This window comes from Conger conger, chromosome 2 (genome assembly GCF_963514075.1).
Source record: "Conger conger chromosome 2, fConCon1.1, whole genome shotgun sequence".
Lineage (NCBI taxonomy): Eukaryota > Metazoa > Chordata > Actinopteri > Anguilliformes > Congridae > Conger > Conger conger.
The window spans coordinates 53,973,598-53,993,537 of NC_083761.1; the positions used below are offsets into that span (position 1 = coordinate 53,973,598).

Consider the following 19,940-nt stretch of genomic DNA (forward strand, 5'->3'; position numbering starts at 1 on the left):
ATGAGATATTTGAATGGGAAAAAGTCTTTATGACCCAAGGGGTGTGGCTTTGACATCAAGACTTCAGTACTCTATAGAGAAAATTTGATCAAAAGACAGGCTTACGTCATCATTGTTGATGGTATCTGGGGAGAGACTGATATGCTGGATGTACTTCTTGACATCTAGAATCATCTAAAATATAGTAGGAAAGGAATGCAAAAAGAGAGAAAATGAACCTTAAACCCTCTCTGATTTTGGAAATTTGTATTGGTGCCTTGGGGAAAGAAACTGTAATTTCCTCTTTGGGAATGTTTAACAGGTTACAGTAGCATGTGATATTTGGAAATAAACACATTTGAAAAATGAAGCCTTTGGCACGTGACTTGTCATTTTGTAGCATATGTTTAAGTCCCCTTCTCTGTACCTTGTCAGTGAGGTGTGTGATCATGCGCTTGGCCTCTCTCTTCAGGTCCAGGTCGATGTTGTACAGCTGGGCATTCAGGGCCTTGTTGACCTGCTCCTTACCGTCCACACCACAGGACTCCTCCATGGTCTGCTCCAGAGTCCGCCAGTCCAGGTCCTGGGGCAGGTTCCCCAAGAACACTCGCACATGCTCAATGTTGTTCAGAGTGATGCACAGCTGCCAAGGGCATAACAGAAGGTGATGGAGTAGGCTGCCAGGTACTTTAAATATATACACCCAGTGAGCACTTTATTAGGTATTTATTAGACTTGTTTTTTTGACCTATTAAGTGCTGCTGTAGCCTATCCACTAAGAGGTTTGCCTCAGTGGATATTTTGTGTGTTCAGAGATGTTCTTCTGCATACCACTGTTGCAATGTGTGGTTATTTGTGCTATTCGGAGTCTGTTAATGGTGTTTGTCAATATGAGGGCCAAAGTTATGCCATAGTCAAGGAAGCCATTATGAGAGAGAAAAATAATAATAAAAAATAGTTAGAGACATAGGCCAAACAATAGGCTTATGGAAACAAACTGTCAGACTGCACTGTACATATATACGTATAATGGACATGTAAGTGGTCAGTCTGCTGTGATCATTTCTCTTTCATTGCATTTGGGCACTACCTGGCTGGTGAGGTTCTTGTCATGTCCAAGTTGTATCCTCTCTACTTTATGCTTGATCAACTCAGAGTAAAGCACAGCTGCACTGCAGATATCCTGTTTCAGAGAATAAATGACATCAGTTACTCCAGCATGGCATGGAAGAAATCACATCAGTTATGCTGACCTTTGCTCAGTTTCAGTATATTTCTAATGCATATTTGTTGAGCGTGGCAGCTTAATCATAGTGCTTTGATGAAAACTCCCTTTTAAGAAACTGAGAGCATGGAGGCGGGACATGCATCACTCACATCTGTCAGTCGAGTCACAAAGACGAAGGCCCCCGCTGAATCAGGCCAGGCCAGCTGAGCCCAGAACTGCTGCACCTGGCTGAAGCAGGTGGTTACATCCACGGCTGAGGTGCTATGCTTGGCCAGACTGTGGACAGGCTCCAGCTGCCCAGATCAGAATCACATGGGATCAGTGACTCACTCATAGAGAGCATGCACTGACTCATTCAATGAAGTAAATAACTGCTTTCATTTGTCTCCAGAATGAGGGTGGAAAAACATGTCAATGTTAATTAAGTCATTAAATTGGAGAGATTGCATATACATTTGTGAGTTCAGAAACTATTTTTAAAAGAGCTTTGCTTCACATTTACAACTTATTTTGTTTCACCTGTCACACTCTCACCTGGTCAACCTCCACAGCTCTGTGAATTCTGTCACATGACTTCTCATGAACTATCTGCAGCCACATATGAATGGAGGTCTTGAACCACTCGTGGAATCCTGTCAGTGCCAACATCTTGGAGTCCCTGTAACGTAATGTAATTTAACTGTAAATCTCAAAGGACTCAAGTGAAACTTCTATTTCTTGCATTGTCACAGTTAAAGGCTACCTCCAGGGTTTATAGAAGTGTTTGTGCTCTTTGCAATGCTGCAACTCCCTATCAATTCAGTAGACAACCGCACTCTCCTCCAAAATACTGTGATGTCAGCCACCACTTCTTTTAATTCCACATTCAACCTGCAGATATTGAGTCAGAGCACGACCGTTCATGTGCAGACTGTGGGTACCTGACCTGGTGTGCGCTGAAACAGTGATGTCCCTCCGACTGAAACAACACAATGAATTATACACCTAAGTCAGCACTGGCATGAGCTACTGTAGACTCGATACCACGCTGGGACGGATTCTTACACTAAGCAGTGGCTTAAACAGATAAGCCAGCCAGCAGCTCCCACAGGCTACCTCTTGACATCATCTGCATTAATCTGTACTGTCCACTATCTTAATCATAATGACCCTTCAAAAACCTGAGGTTATTTGATACTCCCAGCTCTGAACTCACCTGAGGGGCAGAAACTCCCTGAAGAGTTTGAGAGTCTTGAGGGAAACGTAGAGTTCAAAGAAAGTCTCCCCCATGGTTTGGGTCAGCTGGGACCCCTCCTTCTCCAGTGTTCCATGCACTCTTTCCATAGCAGTGCTTACATCATCTGCCACCTGAGACAGCGCAGACAGAACTATACTGTAGTAACTACCATAATTCAGGCAAGCTCTACTTTTGTGTCAAAGGAGATGGACGGTTGATGGATGTTTTTGCCAGTAAATGTTTCCTCTGGCATGATTTGCTTTACTCTTATGTAAGCTCTTCATGAAGTATGATGGAAAAGTCATTTGAAAAGCAATTTTATATGGAGCAGCATAAAAGTGTTTTATGAAACTTCATAATGATAAATTAAAGAGGAAATGGCCATAAATAATTCCTTACCAGTTTTTCCAGCTGTCGATAGGAGACACTGAAGAACTCTACCTTCACAGAACTGCAAGGATGTAGGAAAATATTTCAGATATTCAATTCCAAGTTTGTTAGGTGATGTGATCATTTACATTTAAGCACAATGATCAAATCTCAACATTTCAGTTTAACAGATTAGGTCATTTGTGAAAGTACTTCAGTTTGATTTAAGTTTGGCTAAGTGGAGAGGAGGTTTGGTAGATGAAGCCCTGGTGGCTGAGAGACAGGTACCTGGAGAAGAGCTTGTTGTAGACGTTCTGTCCTCTCTGCACGTCTGCACACACTGCGTCCACCACCAGGACCAGCCGTCTCAGCTTCTCCTCCAGGGTCTGCAGTAATGTGGGGCACGCGGCTCAATCAGACAACTTAACAAACCTCATGCAACTTCAGCACCAAGCCTTTCTATGCTCTAAACCAATAAAATTGCAAGAAACATACCCCTTGATCTGGTTTATATTGTGAAATGATTCCCTCATACCATTCCAATGTAGTCTTCTGTAGAAATGAAAAACAAAACAAAAAAATTATAGGAGACTAATATAAGGTCAACATTGATAATAGCTGCAAGTAAATTATATATAAACATTTATTTGACGGTACAATATTTATTCCAACTTCTGGACCTTTATCACGGTGGCAATTTCCAGGTGCAGCTCCTTGCGGAAGGGACACACAGTCTTATAGGCCTGCATGGCATGAATGTGTCCTAAGGTCCTAGGTCACAAATAAACAACACCTCAGACACTACCAAACAACATAATGAGAGAAATGTTTCCGTACGGGCATGAGTAAAGCTGATAGCCCTGCAGAGGTTTCCTCTACTCTTTGGACATGCTTTGAACCAAACGTTGAAGGAAATGGGGTCACTGGAGTCAGCTCTAAAGGTTCTCAGGAAGCCTTGGATGATCCCTGCCACTAAGCAAAGCCTTCAGACATCCAAAGGGACAAACTCCTCCTCATTCTGCTCTCCTTCCCCAGTGCCCAATGCCTTGTCTAATAAAATAAAGATTGGTGTCACCAGTGTCACTGCGAGTCGGCGAGGCTGCAGTTCAAAGCTGATTCATACCTCAGCATGAACTCACAGCGGCCGATGGCAGTGGGCCTGGAGCAGGGAAACACCTGACGAACGTTTCTCAGGAGGGACAGGCAGTAGTCTGTGTGGAGGCTGAAGCTGTCGGCCAGGCTCGCCTCCTGCACGTGCACAGATAATCAAGGTGGCAAAGCACGCAACATGTTCCTTATAACATATTACCACTTGCAAGAAATGACACTACTCATGACACTGGCCTTTGATGCTGGCCTCAAGGAAGTGCTGCACCATGCACCCTCGTGTGAGACATGAGGGAGGAGGGCCGAGAGGTGACTCACCAGCTCCCCCTGTATGTAGGGGGCATCCCACTTCTCCTCAATATCCTTCAGGAGCCCAAGTAGAAAGGAGTAACACATTCGCTGGGAACGGTGGTGGCTGCTGTAGCATCTCCACCGTCTGAGGGAGCACACAGAGGTTTCTTGTCATTCTTGTCAGTTTCCACAATACACTGATTATTGAGTGCTGATTGGTATCAATGCAGAGAAATCTGTCATGCTCTGCATTCCCCTGTTTAGTGTTTTTCGGTTTTTCCGTGTTGTTTCCTGCCTCTTGTCCCATCTTGCTTTCCATAGTCTTCATTCATTCTGTCATTCAGTTCACCTATGTCTCGTTACCTGTTTCCCACTCACACATGTTGGTGATTTCTGTTCAATCACTCTGTGTATATAACCTGCTTTGTTTCTCTTAGTCTTTGCCAGATTGTAATGTGTGTCAACCATTCTTTCCAGTGGTTTCCTGTTTCATGTATCAACCGTATACCCCAACTTCCGCTTTTTGGATTAGTCACCTTCTGTTCTTGGTTTGATTTTCTGTTACTGGCTTTTGATTGGACTTTCAACTTACAATTCTTGGATCACGTTTTGTACTGTTGCCTGCTCTGATTGCTTTACTGTGTTTGAACTCTTGCCTGAGACTTCAAGCAAGTTTTGTATTACCCTTGTTATACTTGCCATGTGATTGGACCATTGCTTATGACTTCGACAGCAAACTTTTGCCTCTGTCATACCAGTCTGCCTGTGTTTGACCATTGCCTGCCTGACCTGCCCTTCCTTAAATTTATTCGGTTTATTTCTGGGTTGCGATTGGCTCCTCATTTCTGCTACCTGACAGAAATCGGTGCAAGAATTATACTTTCGAATGGTACGTGTATAAGTGGGGATTCCTTGTTGAGCTTGTTGATTTTCTATGTAACCTATCGAAGTATAGCACTGCTTTTGTCTTATAAAAGCTCACATGATGGCCTGCTGCAGTGGTGCCAGGTCGACTTGCACTGCATGATGGGACAGCACTGTTTGCGCCGGCCGACTCAGTGTCCCATCCCAGTTGTAGGGCTCCACCTGGAGAGAGAGAGTAGCACAGGATGCTGCTAAAGTTTTGCCCTGTTTTACTTTAAAGATGAGGGCTGATATCAAAATCACAGATTTACCTGAACGTGAGAGTGCTCATAACCAATTATCTGGCTCAGGAGCTTCTCATGAATAGCCAAGTGTGAATCTCTTTTATTTAGGCTTGTGTCTCTCTGGGGGAATAAAACACAAGCATTTGATCACATTGTATTTCTGCACCTGGAATATAAAGCTGCCAGCATGTCGTAACAGTGTGGTTGCCTTTCATTCAGTCCCCTCAAAGCTCTTGATGGCTCCAATGAAGTTTGCAGGTAATGTAGATCAGGTTAGTTTCATCTGTAGCCAGGACTGTGCAGGATTTTGGGACCTCATGTAACCTACCTGGGTGGTGAAGAGGTTCAGGATCAGGTGACACTCTCCCTGCACTTTGGAGGTGCTTGATCGTGGCTCAAGCTTGAACCACCTATCACATCCATCCACTGGGATCTCCTGAAGGAAAGGAAATGAGCATATGCCTGTGATCATACTGATCGGCATATAACCCCTGCCCCAGTATGTCCCATGTAACAGCGTAGCTCACATTGATAGGGATGTTTAGGCAGCCCAGAAAGTCATCCACATTGTCCTCCACTGCCGACCCTGCAGTGCCATTGGATCGCATAGACTTGGCAATCTGCTTAAAATATCTGGTACAGCCGTGTGATAATGAATATGCAAGTAATCAAGGCAGTTGGAAGAGCAGGAAACAGTTACTGCAGATTATCACCCATAATAACAGTTCCTTTGATATTTTTTGTTAAGACTCAATAGCTTGTACCTTGATTTACAGCTTAAAAGTACAATTTTGACTTGAGGTTTTAAATACATCTAAATTGAAATTTAAACATTCACAACAATGTCCACGTGCACTGCACCTGCCCATTCCTTTGAGTCCACTGATTTCATTGAGCTTTTTGCAGGCCTCAGTCACAGAGACGTCATCATCGTGATCCCTAAAGAAAAACCAGGAGTGAGATGTAAACCTGAAAATAGCAGGGTGGGGAAATGTTTCAGCAGAAAAATGCAGCAAGCTCATTGGCTGGTACAAGAAGCATTTTGAGGCAGTCATACTCCCCAAAGGCTGTACAACCAAGTATTAGCTCTAGGTGCGAAACATTTTGTCTTTTTTTATATATAATAAATGTAGGTCTCAAAATATTTCTTTCTTTCTGTGCAGTTAGAAATCAAATATACACAGGTTTATAAATGGATAAGTAAACTAATGACGAGTTAAGTAGTGAATTAATTTGAATAAAACTATAATTTTACAGTCTTGAATTTCAGCTGTTTAATGCTACATCTCACCATATGTCCAAATGGAGTAGATCACAGAGGGCATCATCAATTTCACTAGAACAAAGACACAAGAAGAAGGACAAACATTACCAATAAACCAAATCATTTAATTTCCGGGGAAAGTGAGCTAAAAGATTATGGAAATGGAAAATCTCATACATTATGATAACATAATACTCCAAAATAATTTGTACAAGGACCAGTGGTCCTCGCTCCTGGTGCTGGAGAGCCGCAGGGTCTGCTGGCTTCTGTTTTTGAGCTTATCACCAACCAATTCAGACCCAGGAAACGAGATGAGGTGAGTTAACTGTGTAATCAACTATTTTCATTGATCAATTAAGTGCTGAGTAACAACAAAAGCCAGCACCCTGCGGTTCTCCAGGACCAAGCGTGAGGACCACTGATCTAGTATATGTGAAATAATACTGCAGAAAAAGAGAATGTCAGATTCTTGTGATAATCGTTTTTTTAACGAAGACAGCCATAATACAACTCACAAAACAAAATGCTCGTTCCACACAGGATTGAGTGTCTCGGGTTTGACCTCTGTGACCTGTATGGACTTGGCTGCCAGTACCTCCCTGGCACTGGATCGCTTCTCTGTCTTCTCCTTCTTCTTGCGAAAGCTAAACTTTCTCTCTTTCCTCTCCTCTAGCTCCCTTGGATTTTGGCCCAGGAGTATTCCCAGCATGCAGTATGGGTCACTATAGCCTTCAATGCATCAAGATGAGACAATCATGGTCAAATCTACATGTTCATTTCACCACACAGTCACAAAACCACAGTCACAAGTAGATAGGTATAAACAGATCCATGGATGAAAGGATGAAAATTCCATCGCAGTGTGATCTGTAGAATGTGTATAAAGGGTTTTTGACAGCTGTGGACACTCAGTGACCACTTTATTAGGTAGACCTGTACACCAACTGCAAATATTTAAGCAACTAAATGCGACTCCATTTTTGTCGTATTTATATCATCTCATCACTACTGCCATTTGCCTACATGCAAATATAGAGCGAAACCAAACAATTTGTATAGTGTGCAGCTTATAGATATCCTCATATTTATTCAAATGTCATTTTACTGATACTGTGGAGACAGGATCCCACTACCAAGCTTATGAGAAGATGTTTCTCCTGGTCAAAGTTACATAAGCATGACAACTGAAATACTGGAGCCAGCAAAACATAACATACTGCATGTTATATTTTTGTTTTATTTGACAATTTTTTCATTATTCCATAGGCAATACATTAAATACTGACTCACCAATCAATTACACTCAATGATCACTTTATTAGGTAGACCTGTACGCCAACTTGTTAATGCAAATATTTAATCAGCCAATCGTGTGGCAGAAACTGAACGTATAAAAGCATGCATTCGTGGTCAAGAGGTTCAGCTGTTTTCAGAAGGGCCAGACTGGTTGAAGCTGACAGTAACACAAATAACCACGCATTACAACAGTGGTATGCAGAAGCAACTCTGAACACGCAATGTGTCAAACCTCTCAGAGGATAGGCCACAGCAGAAGAAGACACAATAAGTCTAAAAAATAAGTCTAATGAATACCTAATAAATAACCAGTTATTGTTATTAAAGGCACAGGAAACCCACCGTTGGCATCTTTTGCCAGAAGATTCTTCCCTTCCATGACAGAAACCTTCAAGGAGTAGCTTGCTCTCTGTTAAACAAATAATACCTTAATGATGTAAAATTACCACAAAGTTGTGGATCAGAGAGAACTGGAAGGAGTGTTGGTTTGAACATTGGATGGGTGTTCACCTTGGATTCCTGGACTCTCTGTAGAATGTTCTTTTGCTCTTCTGGCTCTATGTCAAATACCTAGGTCAGAAAACAAGATGTGCTTGGTCGAGGATACTATTAAGGACTGTGGTTCTGTGTCCACAACCACTCTGTAGTAATCACCCAGGCCCTAAAAAACCAGCCTGGGATAACACAAGAAACAACAGGCCCCATAAAACATGGGGTTACATTTTTGAACAGTGTCATTCTTGTCTGATATGTGAGCTACATTAAGCCTTTCAGATGTACTGAATCCTCAGTAACACCTCACAGTGTTATAAGAATAACCATCATTAGGTAAAGATACAGCACTTTCAGCAGTAAATTAGATGAACAGCTTGTACCCAACAGAGCGACCTCTGAGTGGCCTCAGAAGGGAAGGGACTTATAAACCACATCAAACACAGAAGCCACTGTCACCCATCTCACCACAGGCACCAAGGCTAGGGAGGAGAGGAAGCAGCACACTGGAGTTATGCTTCTATATGCCTGTGATAACTGACCTGAACATCAATACATGCCGGGCACAGGCTTTGATGACTAATCACGTCTATACAAAAACATTGGAGTCGCCCAGACATAGGCTGCAAGATTAAGGCAAACTTGGACTGAGAAAGAGAGACATTGCATCAATACTAACACCAGACTAAGCTTGTCTGATCAATGGGTTTTTACAGAACAGACATCCTTTAATGGCAAATGCTCAGTTTAGAATATTACAAGTTCATGAGACATCAAAAAGTATGGATTGTAGGTTGAAAAATGCATACCTTCTGCAGGTAGCTGAGGAGCTCTCCTTCATTCGTCACATATTCTGGGCAGGGCACCCCAACCCTGTTCATCACAGTGTAGACTGCTTCTTCATATAGGAGGACCAGCTGCAACATACTCAAACTTACTATTGCTTAAACACATATAACAGACATTTTGAGCTGAGGCCTATAGATACACCTGAAATCAGTTGCTAAATGATGCTTAATTCACACAGATGAATGGCAATATAGCATTTACACAAGCACAAGCTAGTTAGTCTTTGGACATCTGTGCCAGTGTATTTTACTCATGGTGGCTGGTGGTGCTGTTGAACTGTGGGTGGAAACCAGCTGAGAGCAAGACTTAATGTCGGAAATAGCAAATTGTTTTCTTGAACCGGGACTGAGGTGTTGATCTGATTTAATAAACAAGAAATGTCAAATCTTCATGTACCCTTCGTGCTTCAGACTCATCTTGATGCTGTATCACACCTCCAGCCCTCCCACCCCAAGCAGCAGTCACTCACCTCTCTCCTGGTCACTTTCTCTGGAACACAGATGTCACTGACTGTCTCCGGAGGCAGGGCTGTGCTGTCGTCATCCTGGCCCTGAGAGGAATGAGTCTATTGGGTCTGACCATCTCACCACCCACACACACAGCATGCAATATACAACCAAGCAAAAATGCATGATCCGAAATATTCAGGAAGTATAGTCTTGTTTTGGTTCACAAGTTGCTGCTCTGTAGGCTGCATATCTTCATTTTTTTCTTCATGATTTTCTGTCAGATATTAGTATGTATTGGTAATATTTACTTAAGTGCCTGTGTTCTTTAAGTAGGTAGGAATATGGCACAAATTCTTGGAAGGACGATAAAGTAAAATCTGAATCAAAATCCATGCCATGATAAACCGACTGCCCCCACCAGAGCTGGACAATCTAGGTCCAGAAAGTAAAAGTCCTAACCAGTATTTTGTTCCAACCACAAGGATTTGCTAATTAGCACAATTCTTCATCCAGGAGGTAGAATTAATGAGTTCAATCTGCTGGCTAAGTTCATGGGTGGAAGAAACAGATGACATGACTTTTACTTTCTGACCCCTGGACTTTCCACCTCTGACTCCCACAAATATACCACCCATAGCTCCATTATTTATCATTCTCAGAAAAAAAAATTCTGAATTAAGTCCCTCAACTACAGGACCCAGTACCACCACAACTACACAGCCTACTGTACATTCTCCCCAAATTATAGAACTGAGTGGCCATTTCACATAGTCCCACAACTCTTGCCCTTACAACGACATTGAACAAAAATACTATAGCTCTACAATAACATTACCCATGAACCACAAGTGATCCTGTTATCAAATTGATGGCATGAATGCTATATCATTTAGAATATATATAAGGTATCATTTCTATTACAATGACATGTAAAAAATATATATATATACATCTGAAGGCATTGTCCAACCTTTAATTCAAAAGTAGAAGAACATGAACATTAATTTCTCTACATCCTTGTGTACAATGCCACGGTACTAAGTGGGCTGACATGAACAGCCTGATAGTCTTCATTCATTCAGTTGCTTTCCTCTTGTGTGGGTGTTTCACAGAGCCTCTGAGAGCCAACATCTGAGTCTCCAGCCTGGTAAGTTCTCTCATTAACCCTGACCGTCTGTCCAATCACGTCATGGGAGGCCCCTCTGCAGCAAGCTGGACGTCTGCACCCAGATCCTCCCAACATGTTGTGCTCATTGGCACACAGTTTACCACAAGTTACCACAAGTCACTCTGCACTTTTTATGCTGACCTTCTGAGGATAAACCCTGGCCTGGTCGACAAAGTATGTGTCTTACCTCGTTCTGTGCTACTCGATGCATGTGATCCTGCTTCTGGAGAATGTGCTTCATGCGCTCAAAAAACTCACCATTTCCTTCAGCTGCCCTGTAAGACAGAGACAATGGGCAAGCACAATATGGAAGTGCAATTTACAGTTAAGGCCCCCTGGTAATTCAAAGTCCACACCCTTATTCTTTTAATGAATCAAAGGGAGGTGTAGAATATCCAGAACCCTCTCCTCCCTCTGACTTTTGTGTAGCCTCTTCACTGCTGACTGTGGTGGGGGTCTCCTAACCTTGTTATTCCATAATTCCTAAATAATTGCAGTAAACTTGATCATTGTTACTGGGGGCCCATGTCATACACTGAATAAAAATGTTCCCTCTCTCTGTGAATAAATTATTTGTGATGAAGCCTAGGTGTGGTATCTACCACCATCTGGACCCATCAGGCCACACGGGAGCAGTGTCTGGGCACCCTGCTCAGGGGTGTTCCTGATCCTGCTGATCCTTGCTCTCTGAACACTGCAGTGGGTGGATGGATGCATGGAGGCTGAGGCATGAAAACTTGCATCGCAGTTATGACTCATCTTGGTAAATCAGGACTGAAGACTGAAGACATTTCTATTGAGCTTTTAAGCTAGAGGAGATGCTTTTGATTGAGCAATTACAGAGAAAATAGAAAACAGAGTCTGCTCTGGGAATTCGGTGGCCATAAACAAGAATAAGCTGGGGGGAACTGATCATGACCTGGCGAGTTGGCATTGATTGCGGACCAGGAAACCAGCGCAAGAACAATAGCATCAAAATTTTCATCCTGTGAATAATGCACAATTACAGTTCAATGTCTTCAAAAAAACCTTTAAAAGCTGGACTGTGTGGCCCAAGGATGGCTGTGGCCCTAAACGACTGCATGGAGCAATTATGCCAACAGCCGGCTCGCTTTATTTTGGGTGCGCATCACAAATGCTGAGCAATTATTTATGTACATACACTCAGTGAGCACTTTATTAGGTATTTAATAGCCTTATTTTTTTAACTTATTGGTCTTCTGCTGCTGCAGCCAATCCACTCAGAGATACTCTTCTGCATACCACTGTTGTAATGTGGTTATTTGTATTACTCTCACCTTCCTGTCAGCTTTGACCAGTCTGGCCCTTCTCCTCTGACCTCTCTCATTGACAACACATTTTTGCCCGCAGAACTGCTGCTCACTGGATGTTTTTTGTTTTTTGCACAATTAACTACAAACACTAGAGACTGGTGTGTGTGAAAATCTCAGGAGATCAGCAGTTTCAGAGATACTCAAACCACCTTGTCTGGCACCAACAATCATTCTATGTCACTTAGATCACATTTCTTCCACCTTCTGACATTTGGTCTAAAAAACAGAACCTCTTGACCATGTCTGCATGCTTGTATGCATTTAGTTACTGCCACATGATTGGCTGATTACATATTTGCATTACCAAGCTGGTGTATAGGTCTACCTAATAAAGTGCTCAGTGAGTATATGTACGTAGTTCCGCATCAACTTGAGATGATGTGGAAATGCCAATTTACATTGCAGTTAACTGACTTGGCAAATATTAAGTCTCTAATGTGTGTAGCAGACCATCAATAGTAGAACAGAATGTCAGTAGTAGAACAGAATATGGTTTTTAAATAGTATGAGCTTAAATATCACAGAGAGATAAAACATCCAGATTTTCTTTTCTGATTAAAGAAAGCATTGTATTATAGTCTTTGTCAACATAAATGCCAGTGATAAAACAAACTGAAGCCTTGTATACAGAAAAGACAAAGAAGATGAAGCCTCACACAGCTGTCAAAAAAAACAGAATGAGAGTCCTCAAGCTGTTCAGTCCTTCCATTAATTGTGTAAAGTATATTTCATTTCAGAATGTCTTAAGTCACTCAATGTGGAGCAAACCATCACATTTCTCAAAAGAAGGCAGGATATCCATTGACAATAAAGAGGTCTTTCCCTTATTTGACTTGGAATATGCAACATGCTTCACAGAGAAATTCAGCACAGCTCAATAATACTCAAAAGCTACAGGACCCCACAGATAAACAATAAGCCAAATGTCCAAAGCTTTCTTAGCTCTCTAACCAGCCCAGTCAACATCTCTCCTTCCTTATCTAACATACGAGGATCCAAGGCTAATCGGTCCCAGCACTAACATTGGCGAGGCAAATCAAATGTTGAAGTGCATCATGGGATAATTGGGTTAATGTGTAGTAATGTTTACTGTAGTATGGCTACTATGGATGCAAAACCCTGTTTAGCCGATGTAAATACAGTGAAACATTGCTCATATATTTCCTCAATTCCTTTTAAGGATAGCCACTAAAGCCGCCAAACCTGACACATACTGTATAGTACATAAATCAGCTTTGTTTTCACAAAGTGGAACTTCCCAGAAAGCTGAAAAAAAGACTGCAAATCATTAACAACACAGAAACGGATAATAACACTCTGCTGTAGTTGATTGCGGCGTGTCCATTGTTCCCATTCTATGGAATGGAATCTGAGTAAAAGTGTGAATGTTGAAGGAGACCTTCATATGTCGCTGTTCACTGAAGAGGATTGACTTAACCTTGGAAAAACAAATCTGGATAAAGAAATCTGTGCTTTTGAATAATTAAACATAATCTGGAGCGTTTCAATTCCAAGGTCCCAGAACCAATATTACACACAAAGCAATTCAATCTATCCTTATATTTGAACTCTTGAGAATGATTGCCCTGTGTCCATAGGGCTTATACATATAACCGTACCACACACACTCACTCACACAAAACAATCATCAAATAACACCACTGCCTGTCCTGCTGTGTTTATTCAGTTTCCACTGCACATGATAACAACATTGAAATTAAAACATTTTGCCCTTGAATGTAGTCTGTGAATGGGGAAGTATTCAAATAATGGGCTCCAGAATTATTGGCACCCTTCAAGGTTTTCTTGGTTAGAGGTTAGAGGTTAGAGAACACATTTGGAGGGATTTTTGACCATTCCTCTAAACAGAATTTTTCAGAATCATTGATATCCTTGGTTTTGCACTTATGGACCCCCCTCTTCGGTTCAGACCACAGATTTTTGATGGGATTTAAGTCTGGAGACTGCGATGGCCATTGCTGAATATGGATGTTGTTTTCATTTAACCATTTCTGTGTGGATTTTGATGTATGTTTGGAGTCATTGTCCTGCTGGACAATCTACCTATGACCAAGTCTCAGCTTCCAAGCAAAGACAAGCAGATTTCTTGCCAAAATGTCCTAGTACTTCGTTGAATTCATTGTGCCATTGATCTGTGCAATTCTCCAACTGTGGGAATTGCACAGTTGGGAGTTCATTTTCAAGAACTTTGGGTTCTTGATGGCCTCCCTCACCACTGTCCTTAATGTCAGTGAGGACAACATGCACTTTATTTACACTGATTGGGAGGGGTTCTAATAATTCTGGCATCTATGGTTTTAATAAATAGGGAGGTTACTGAATAAAAAAACTGTAGGGTCCAGAATTATTGGTACCCCTGACTGGCAATGCACAAAAAATACTTACATGTGACAGTTTTAATAAATAAAAATAGACAACTATCACATACAGCATTGGTATGTTTGGCATTGAAACAGAGATACATAAAAGGAGATACATGTCATACTCATGGTGAAATTTGGTGGTGGGTCAGTGTTTCCACAAAATCCACAAAAAAATTAAAATAAAATCCACACAGAAATGGTCCAGTGACAACAAAATCTATATTCTGCAGTGGCCATCTCAGACGTCAGACCTCAATCCAATCGAAAACATGTGGGCTGAACCGAAGAGGGCAGTTGATAAGAAAGTGAAGGATCTTGCAAGCATCTGCATAGATGAATGGTTCAAAATGCCTCCAAATGTGTTCCTTAACCTTGTCAAGCATTACAGGAAATTACAGGAAAAGGCTCCATGTTGTTATCCACCAAGTACTAAACCAATAGTTTTGGAGCCTTGTTTTTTGTGAATTCTATTTTTATTCAATTAATGTTTGATTTTGATTGTTTCCATTGAAACATTAATAAAGCACAGTGTTATATATATTACTAGGAATCTAGGTTACTAGGTCTAGGAATTAATTATGTTATGAGAAGTAAAATGAAAAAGGAGATTCAACAGAAATGTGAAGAGCTCTTCCATTGTTGACTGCACGTACGCATACATGCAGTCACACACACAGCTCATATGTGTACAAGATTGCAAAACAGCTTGAACAACAACCCCATTGAGCGTTGCTAAGTAACAGCTCCCTCCTGCACATCCGCTTTCTATCATTCAATCTTTTTTCTTTTTTTTTACTTGGACTAAATTTAAAAGGGAATTTCTGATTTTGTCTGCGGGGGAATGTATTTTGTACGATTCCCATAAGAATCGTCCAACTGCCAGATGAACTACCAACATAAACAATACAACATATAGACCAGCTGTCTTGTACTCACAGTGGAGGGCAGTCATGCATGATGCAGACAAGCACTCATGGGAGTACTGAGTGATGATAATGGGGTATGTACACAGACACAGAGCAACCAGGAGCCCATCACTTAGGTTTTCTCACCAAGCATTCTTTTATTTCCAGGGACAGAAAGATTTCCAGAATGACTGCCATTGAGCACCAACAGACAGATTGACGATAAACAGCAGTTTGGAATCTGTTATTAGAGGACAGAGACCAAGCTCCTCTAATCTATTTTGTTGTCATCTAATAAAAAGAACAGGACATTTTATCAGTTTATCAGTGATGGTACTGCTTCAAAGCTACATACAATGTCCTGCACTGCATTTTAAACACGACACTTTGTATTGCAAACTTTGATGAAGCATTAATGACGGACACACACACCTGATATCATTGATATCAGCAGTGATTTAGTGGAGCTCATTTCGGGTTGTTAAAAATGCTATATTTGCCTTGAAAAAAGGCTAATTTCCTTCTCAAGTCTGTATAAAGGGAGAACCCTGCATAATATATTAATATTTCCAGACATGGCTGCTTTGTAATTGACCTCAATACAAAATGCATGGACTCTATTTGACTGAAATAAACCTCTTCCTTTCTCACAATTAAATATGGACCGGATGTGAAAACAAGGGCCTCTAATGGCTCCAGTCCCACTCCAGTATGCTCCTCATCTGCATAGGCTCAGTCCTGAGTGGTACTCAGCCCCCATGGCCTGTAGCAGGCCTCCCTCTGATCACTATTTGTGTGTGTTCCACCGCCGCGTCTGCTCAAATCCCATTCAGCGCCCTGCTTAAAAGGATTTCTATCTGTTTCACTTACAGCATAATAAAAAAGAACCTCTGTCGGCCTTATTTTAAAGATGAAATTATAATTGCTGATAAGGAAGACGGAGAGCAGCATCAAAAGGACGATGAGAACCTTGAGGTTCATTAAAGGTCACAGGGAGAGGTTACTGGGTGGGGGAGGGGGTGAAATTATTGATAGTAAATGTAAAAGTTTTCTGATGGTGACCTCTCCTCCCCAACTTGAGGACAGATGGGAGGATCTGAAAGTATCTTGCCAAATTTGCATGTCTTGTTTCCACTCCTCACTCAAATGAAATCCCCAGACATCAAAGATTCCTTTGCTTGATATGAGCAAGGGAATTAATTATCAAATCAAATTATCTTTAAGGGCTTAATATAGATAAATCTCAATGAAAAAGAGTATATGATTTAATTTGATCAGAATCAGTGTTTACATCCCCCTTTAAGTGAGAAATTACTATTCCACAGCTGCAGCATCCTCCGTAAATTGGGGAAGGCATAGAATTGCATACATAACCTCTGAAAGTTTGCAGCCAGCCGTCACTTCCTCCAGCAGCAGCTGTTATGAACCTTCATGAACTATTTCTGTTCAAAACCTTGGCCAAACAATATAAAAGGGTATTTTTTTTAAATAGCACCTACCATTATTACTATCGCTGACTCTGATTCTGACATTTTGACACAGGTGAGTCTTCTAAGGAACTCTAAGAACAACAAAAAAGAAACTAAAGTATGTGGGCAGTGGTAAAATTTTGGTTCTTTTGGCCCTATAGCACAGCAGACTGAATTTGAAATGAATGTTAAAGTACAGATTCTCACCTTTTTTGACCTAGTTTCACTTATTTACATCCATATTATAGAAAAGAATCCAAAGGTAATTGAACAGTTGGCTTCTCATCTGTTTCTGATAAGTCAGGTGTATTCAATTGCTTCCTTGAAGCAGGTATAAGAAAGCATTCAGTATCTAGTCTTGATCTAGGATTTTGATAGTCTTTGGGGCCTTTGGAGTCTGTTATTGCCATTTGTCAAGATAAGAACCATCCATCCATCCATCCATTATCTGAACCCGCTTATCCTGATCAGGGTCGCAGGGGGGCTGGAGCCTATCCCAGCATACATTGGGCGAAAGGCAGGAATACACCCTGGACAGGTCGCCAGTCTATCGCAGGGCACACACACCATTCACTCACACACTCATACACTCATACACTCATACCTACGGGCAATTTAGACTGCCTTGGACTGTGGGAGGAAACCGGAGTACCCGGAGGAAACCCACGCAGACACGGGGAGAACATGCAAACTCCGCACAGAGAGGCCCCGGCCGACGGGGATTCGAACCCAGGACCTCCTTGCTGTGAGGCGGCAGTGCTACCCACTGCACCATCCGTGCCGCCAGATAAGAACCAGAGTTATGCTAATGAAAGTCAATGAAGCCATGATGAGGCTGATAAATTCTCATATACTGGGGAGGGGTGGATATGTATGAAAAAAGATTTAATTCCAACATGGATTAACTGATAAGGATGTTAATACCCTCAAATTAAAGGTGACAGTCTGCACTTTAACCTGGTATGCATTGTTTCCTTTCAGATTCAATCTGCTGGAGAACAGAGCAACACATAAACCAAAAAAAAAATGGTGTGGGAGTGTGGCTGTCAACATGCAAAAATGGGATGTTAGGGAAAAACAAAAAACCAGCAAACCGGAGACACTGCATCCCAGTCTCTTAAAGAGCCTGCCACAGGTGCAGCAAGTCAGCAATTTTTTGTATTTAGATCCAAATTGTTCCCTTACAGAAGTCACTAATAAATTGTATATTGTTTTGGTTTATGCCTATTGGAATATGGTTCTTGCAGAACTTCTGTACTTATTAGGATACTTCAATACATGGATTAAAGTGTGTTAAGGCCTCTAATACGCATATTTTATATCTAGTTTAAAGTATCTTAATACTTATACCTAAGTACCTAGTATAAGATGGTACGTGCAGTTTCTTAAACTGCTTTTTTTAAATCAGGCAACTTCCGTGGGCCAAAAGCCCCTTGTCTAAAATGTCCTCATAGTTCTCTTGGAAGTGAATGCTACTGGTAGATTTCCTATACCTTGAAACCTTTATACCTGATGGCCATACAGGTTTTTGAAGCCTTGATGTTTGTGTGAGTCATGTCATATGTAATCCATCTACTCTACTAGGCTAACCAAAGAAAAGTAGCCTGTTGGCTATCTTGGGTGCAATGCATCACATAATTGTAGTTCTGATTTCATATTGTCTTTAATAAATACAGTTAAGAAGCAATATTGAGACAACTACAAAGTGTTTACATTGCAATGGATGTACTATTTCCAGTTCAAGTTTGCACAAAGTATGCATTATCTGCATTGTATTGTCAATGAGCTGGCTTTGTTCAATTACCAGAAGGCAAAGCCAGAATGGAAAACCAATGTCCTGCTCCTAAATTAACATTCCGAGCAGTACTGGAAACACATTACTACAACCATCAGCCACACTCACAGTTTCCTGCACAGCAGGGCTTCATTTTCAAAACTGCCGGTGAAATCTTTGCAAAGTGTCACTGGTCACGTACAGTGTTATGAAACCAGGATTATATTGCTGACAATACTTTCCCAGTCCAAAATCATTGCATCTAAGTAGGCAAGAAGATACCTGTAGCACAAGCATTGTAAATGAGTCCTTAATTTAAGGAAGTCATAATTACATTATTTAAAGAAGTCATAATTATGTTTGATAACCGAACCCAGTGGGTACCCAATACATCTTGAATTTTAGCATGGAATACTGTAAATCCAGAAATGATTCTTTAGCTGACAAAGTTCTGGTAATGGGACAGTCTTTGTACACTAATCATTTTCAAAGAACCATCTCTTTGAAAGACTTTCTCTTTCAATTAACTGAACAAAAAACAAAACACTAGCATATCCACAGCCTCTAAATAGCACTCTCTTTGTGACATTCAATTACTCAGCGAAGTGCTGCCCTTGTTTATGCTGCATCTGTTTGCTGTCCAAGGGGAACCCTGCTATGAAGGACATGGGCCCAACCCCACCAGAACCTGCTGCTCACAAAAGAACCAATTGGCTTTACCCTCACATAACACTGTCAGCACCCACACTGAGAAGTGCTACAACAACAACACAGTGTGCTCCAGGATAACAGAGATAGCACTGTTTGCCGAGAGCGTCACCTGAGCCAGGACAGTATTCCTGGTAATATAATTCATGTACCAATCAGATAACATTCAAAAACTGAGCAGCGGCTTGCTGCTGCCTTTTCCCATTGCTCCAGGGTCACAATTTAAAAGCAGCATCATGGCAAGGCTTTCATCCCATCTCAGGTTATCGTACACCAGAGGCCAGGTGAGATAATCTCAGCCCTGTGTGGCAGCCTTTACTTGGCCTTGCAGTGCAAGAAGCAATGTGAGAAACAGGTGCTTTTTCCCTCTCGTCTACTTGCCCTCACTAAGGTGCCCACCTCCATGTATGAACCTCACAGTGTAAAAACAAACCAGGGGTTTTCCAACACAGCTCTGCTCCTCTGTATAAGAAGATTCACCTGTAGGGGATTCAGATGGCGGAAGGTTGA

General features: G+C 41.5%; 1 protein-coding gene across 1 annotated transcript in view; it reads right to left on the reverse strand.

The window, feature by feature from the left end:
- Positions 1-19,940, reverse strand: part of baiap3 (BAI1 associated protein 3) — a 37,094-nt gene that overhangs the window by 6,484 nt on the left and 10,670 nt on the right. Inside the window, exons 3-26 of the mRNA XM_061232176.1 lie at positions 11,044-11,131; positions 9,709-9,789; positions 9,200-9,307; positions 8,409-8,468; positions 8,241-8,307; positions 7,118-7,331; positions 6,630-6,674; positions 6,200-6,277; positions 5,866-5,971; positions 5,667-5,774; positions 5,366-5,458; positions 5,173-5,276; positions 4,218-4,335; positions 3,916-4,040; positions 3,473-3,563; positions 3,288-3,344; positions 3,081-3,178; positions 2,823-2,874; positions 2,403-2,554; positions 1,742-1,865; positions 1,357-1,500; positions 1,070-1,162; positions 407-622; positions 106-174 (exon numbers count right to left, since the gene is read on the reverse strand). Coding sequence (XP_061088160.1) covers positions 106-174; positions 407-622; positions 1,070-1,162; positions 1,357-1,500; positions 1,742-1,865; positions 2,403-2,554; positions 2,823-2,874; positions 3,081-3,178; positions 3,288-3,344; positions 3,473-3,563; positions 3,916-4,040; positions 4,218-4,335; positions 5,173-5,276; positions 5,366-5,458; positions 5,667-5,774; positions 5,866-5,971; positions 6,200-6,277; positions 6,630-6,674; positions 7,118-7,331; positions 8,241-8,307; positions 8,409-8,468; positions 9,200-9,307; positions 9,709-9,789; positions 11,044-11,131 — 2,491 coding nt within the window. The remainder of the gene's footprint in view (positions 1-105; positions 175-406; positions 623-1,069; positions 1,163-1,356; positions 1,501-1,741; positions 1,866-2,402; positions 2,555-2,822; positions 2,875-3,080; positions 3,179-3,287; positions 3,345-3,472; positions 3,564-3,915; positions 4,041-4,217; positions 4,336-5,172; positions 5,277-5,365; positions 5,459-5,666; positions 5,775-5,865; positions 5,972-6,199; positions 6,278-6,629; positions 6,675-7,117; positions 7,332-8,240; positions 8,308-8,408; positions 8,469-9,199; positions 9,308-9,708; positions 9,790-11,043; positions 11,132-19,940) is intronic.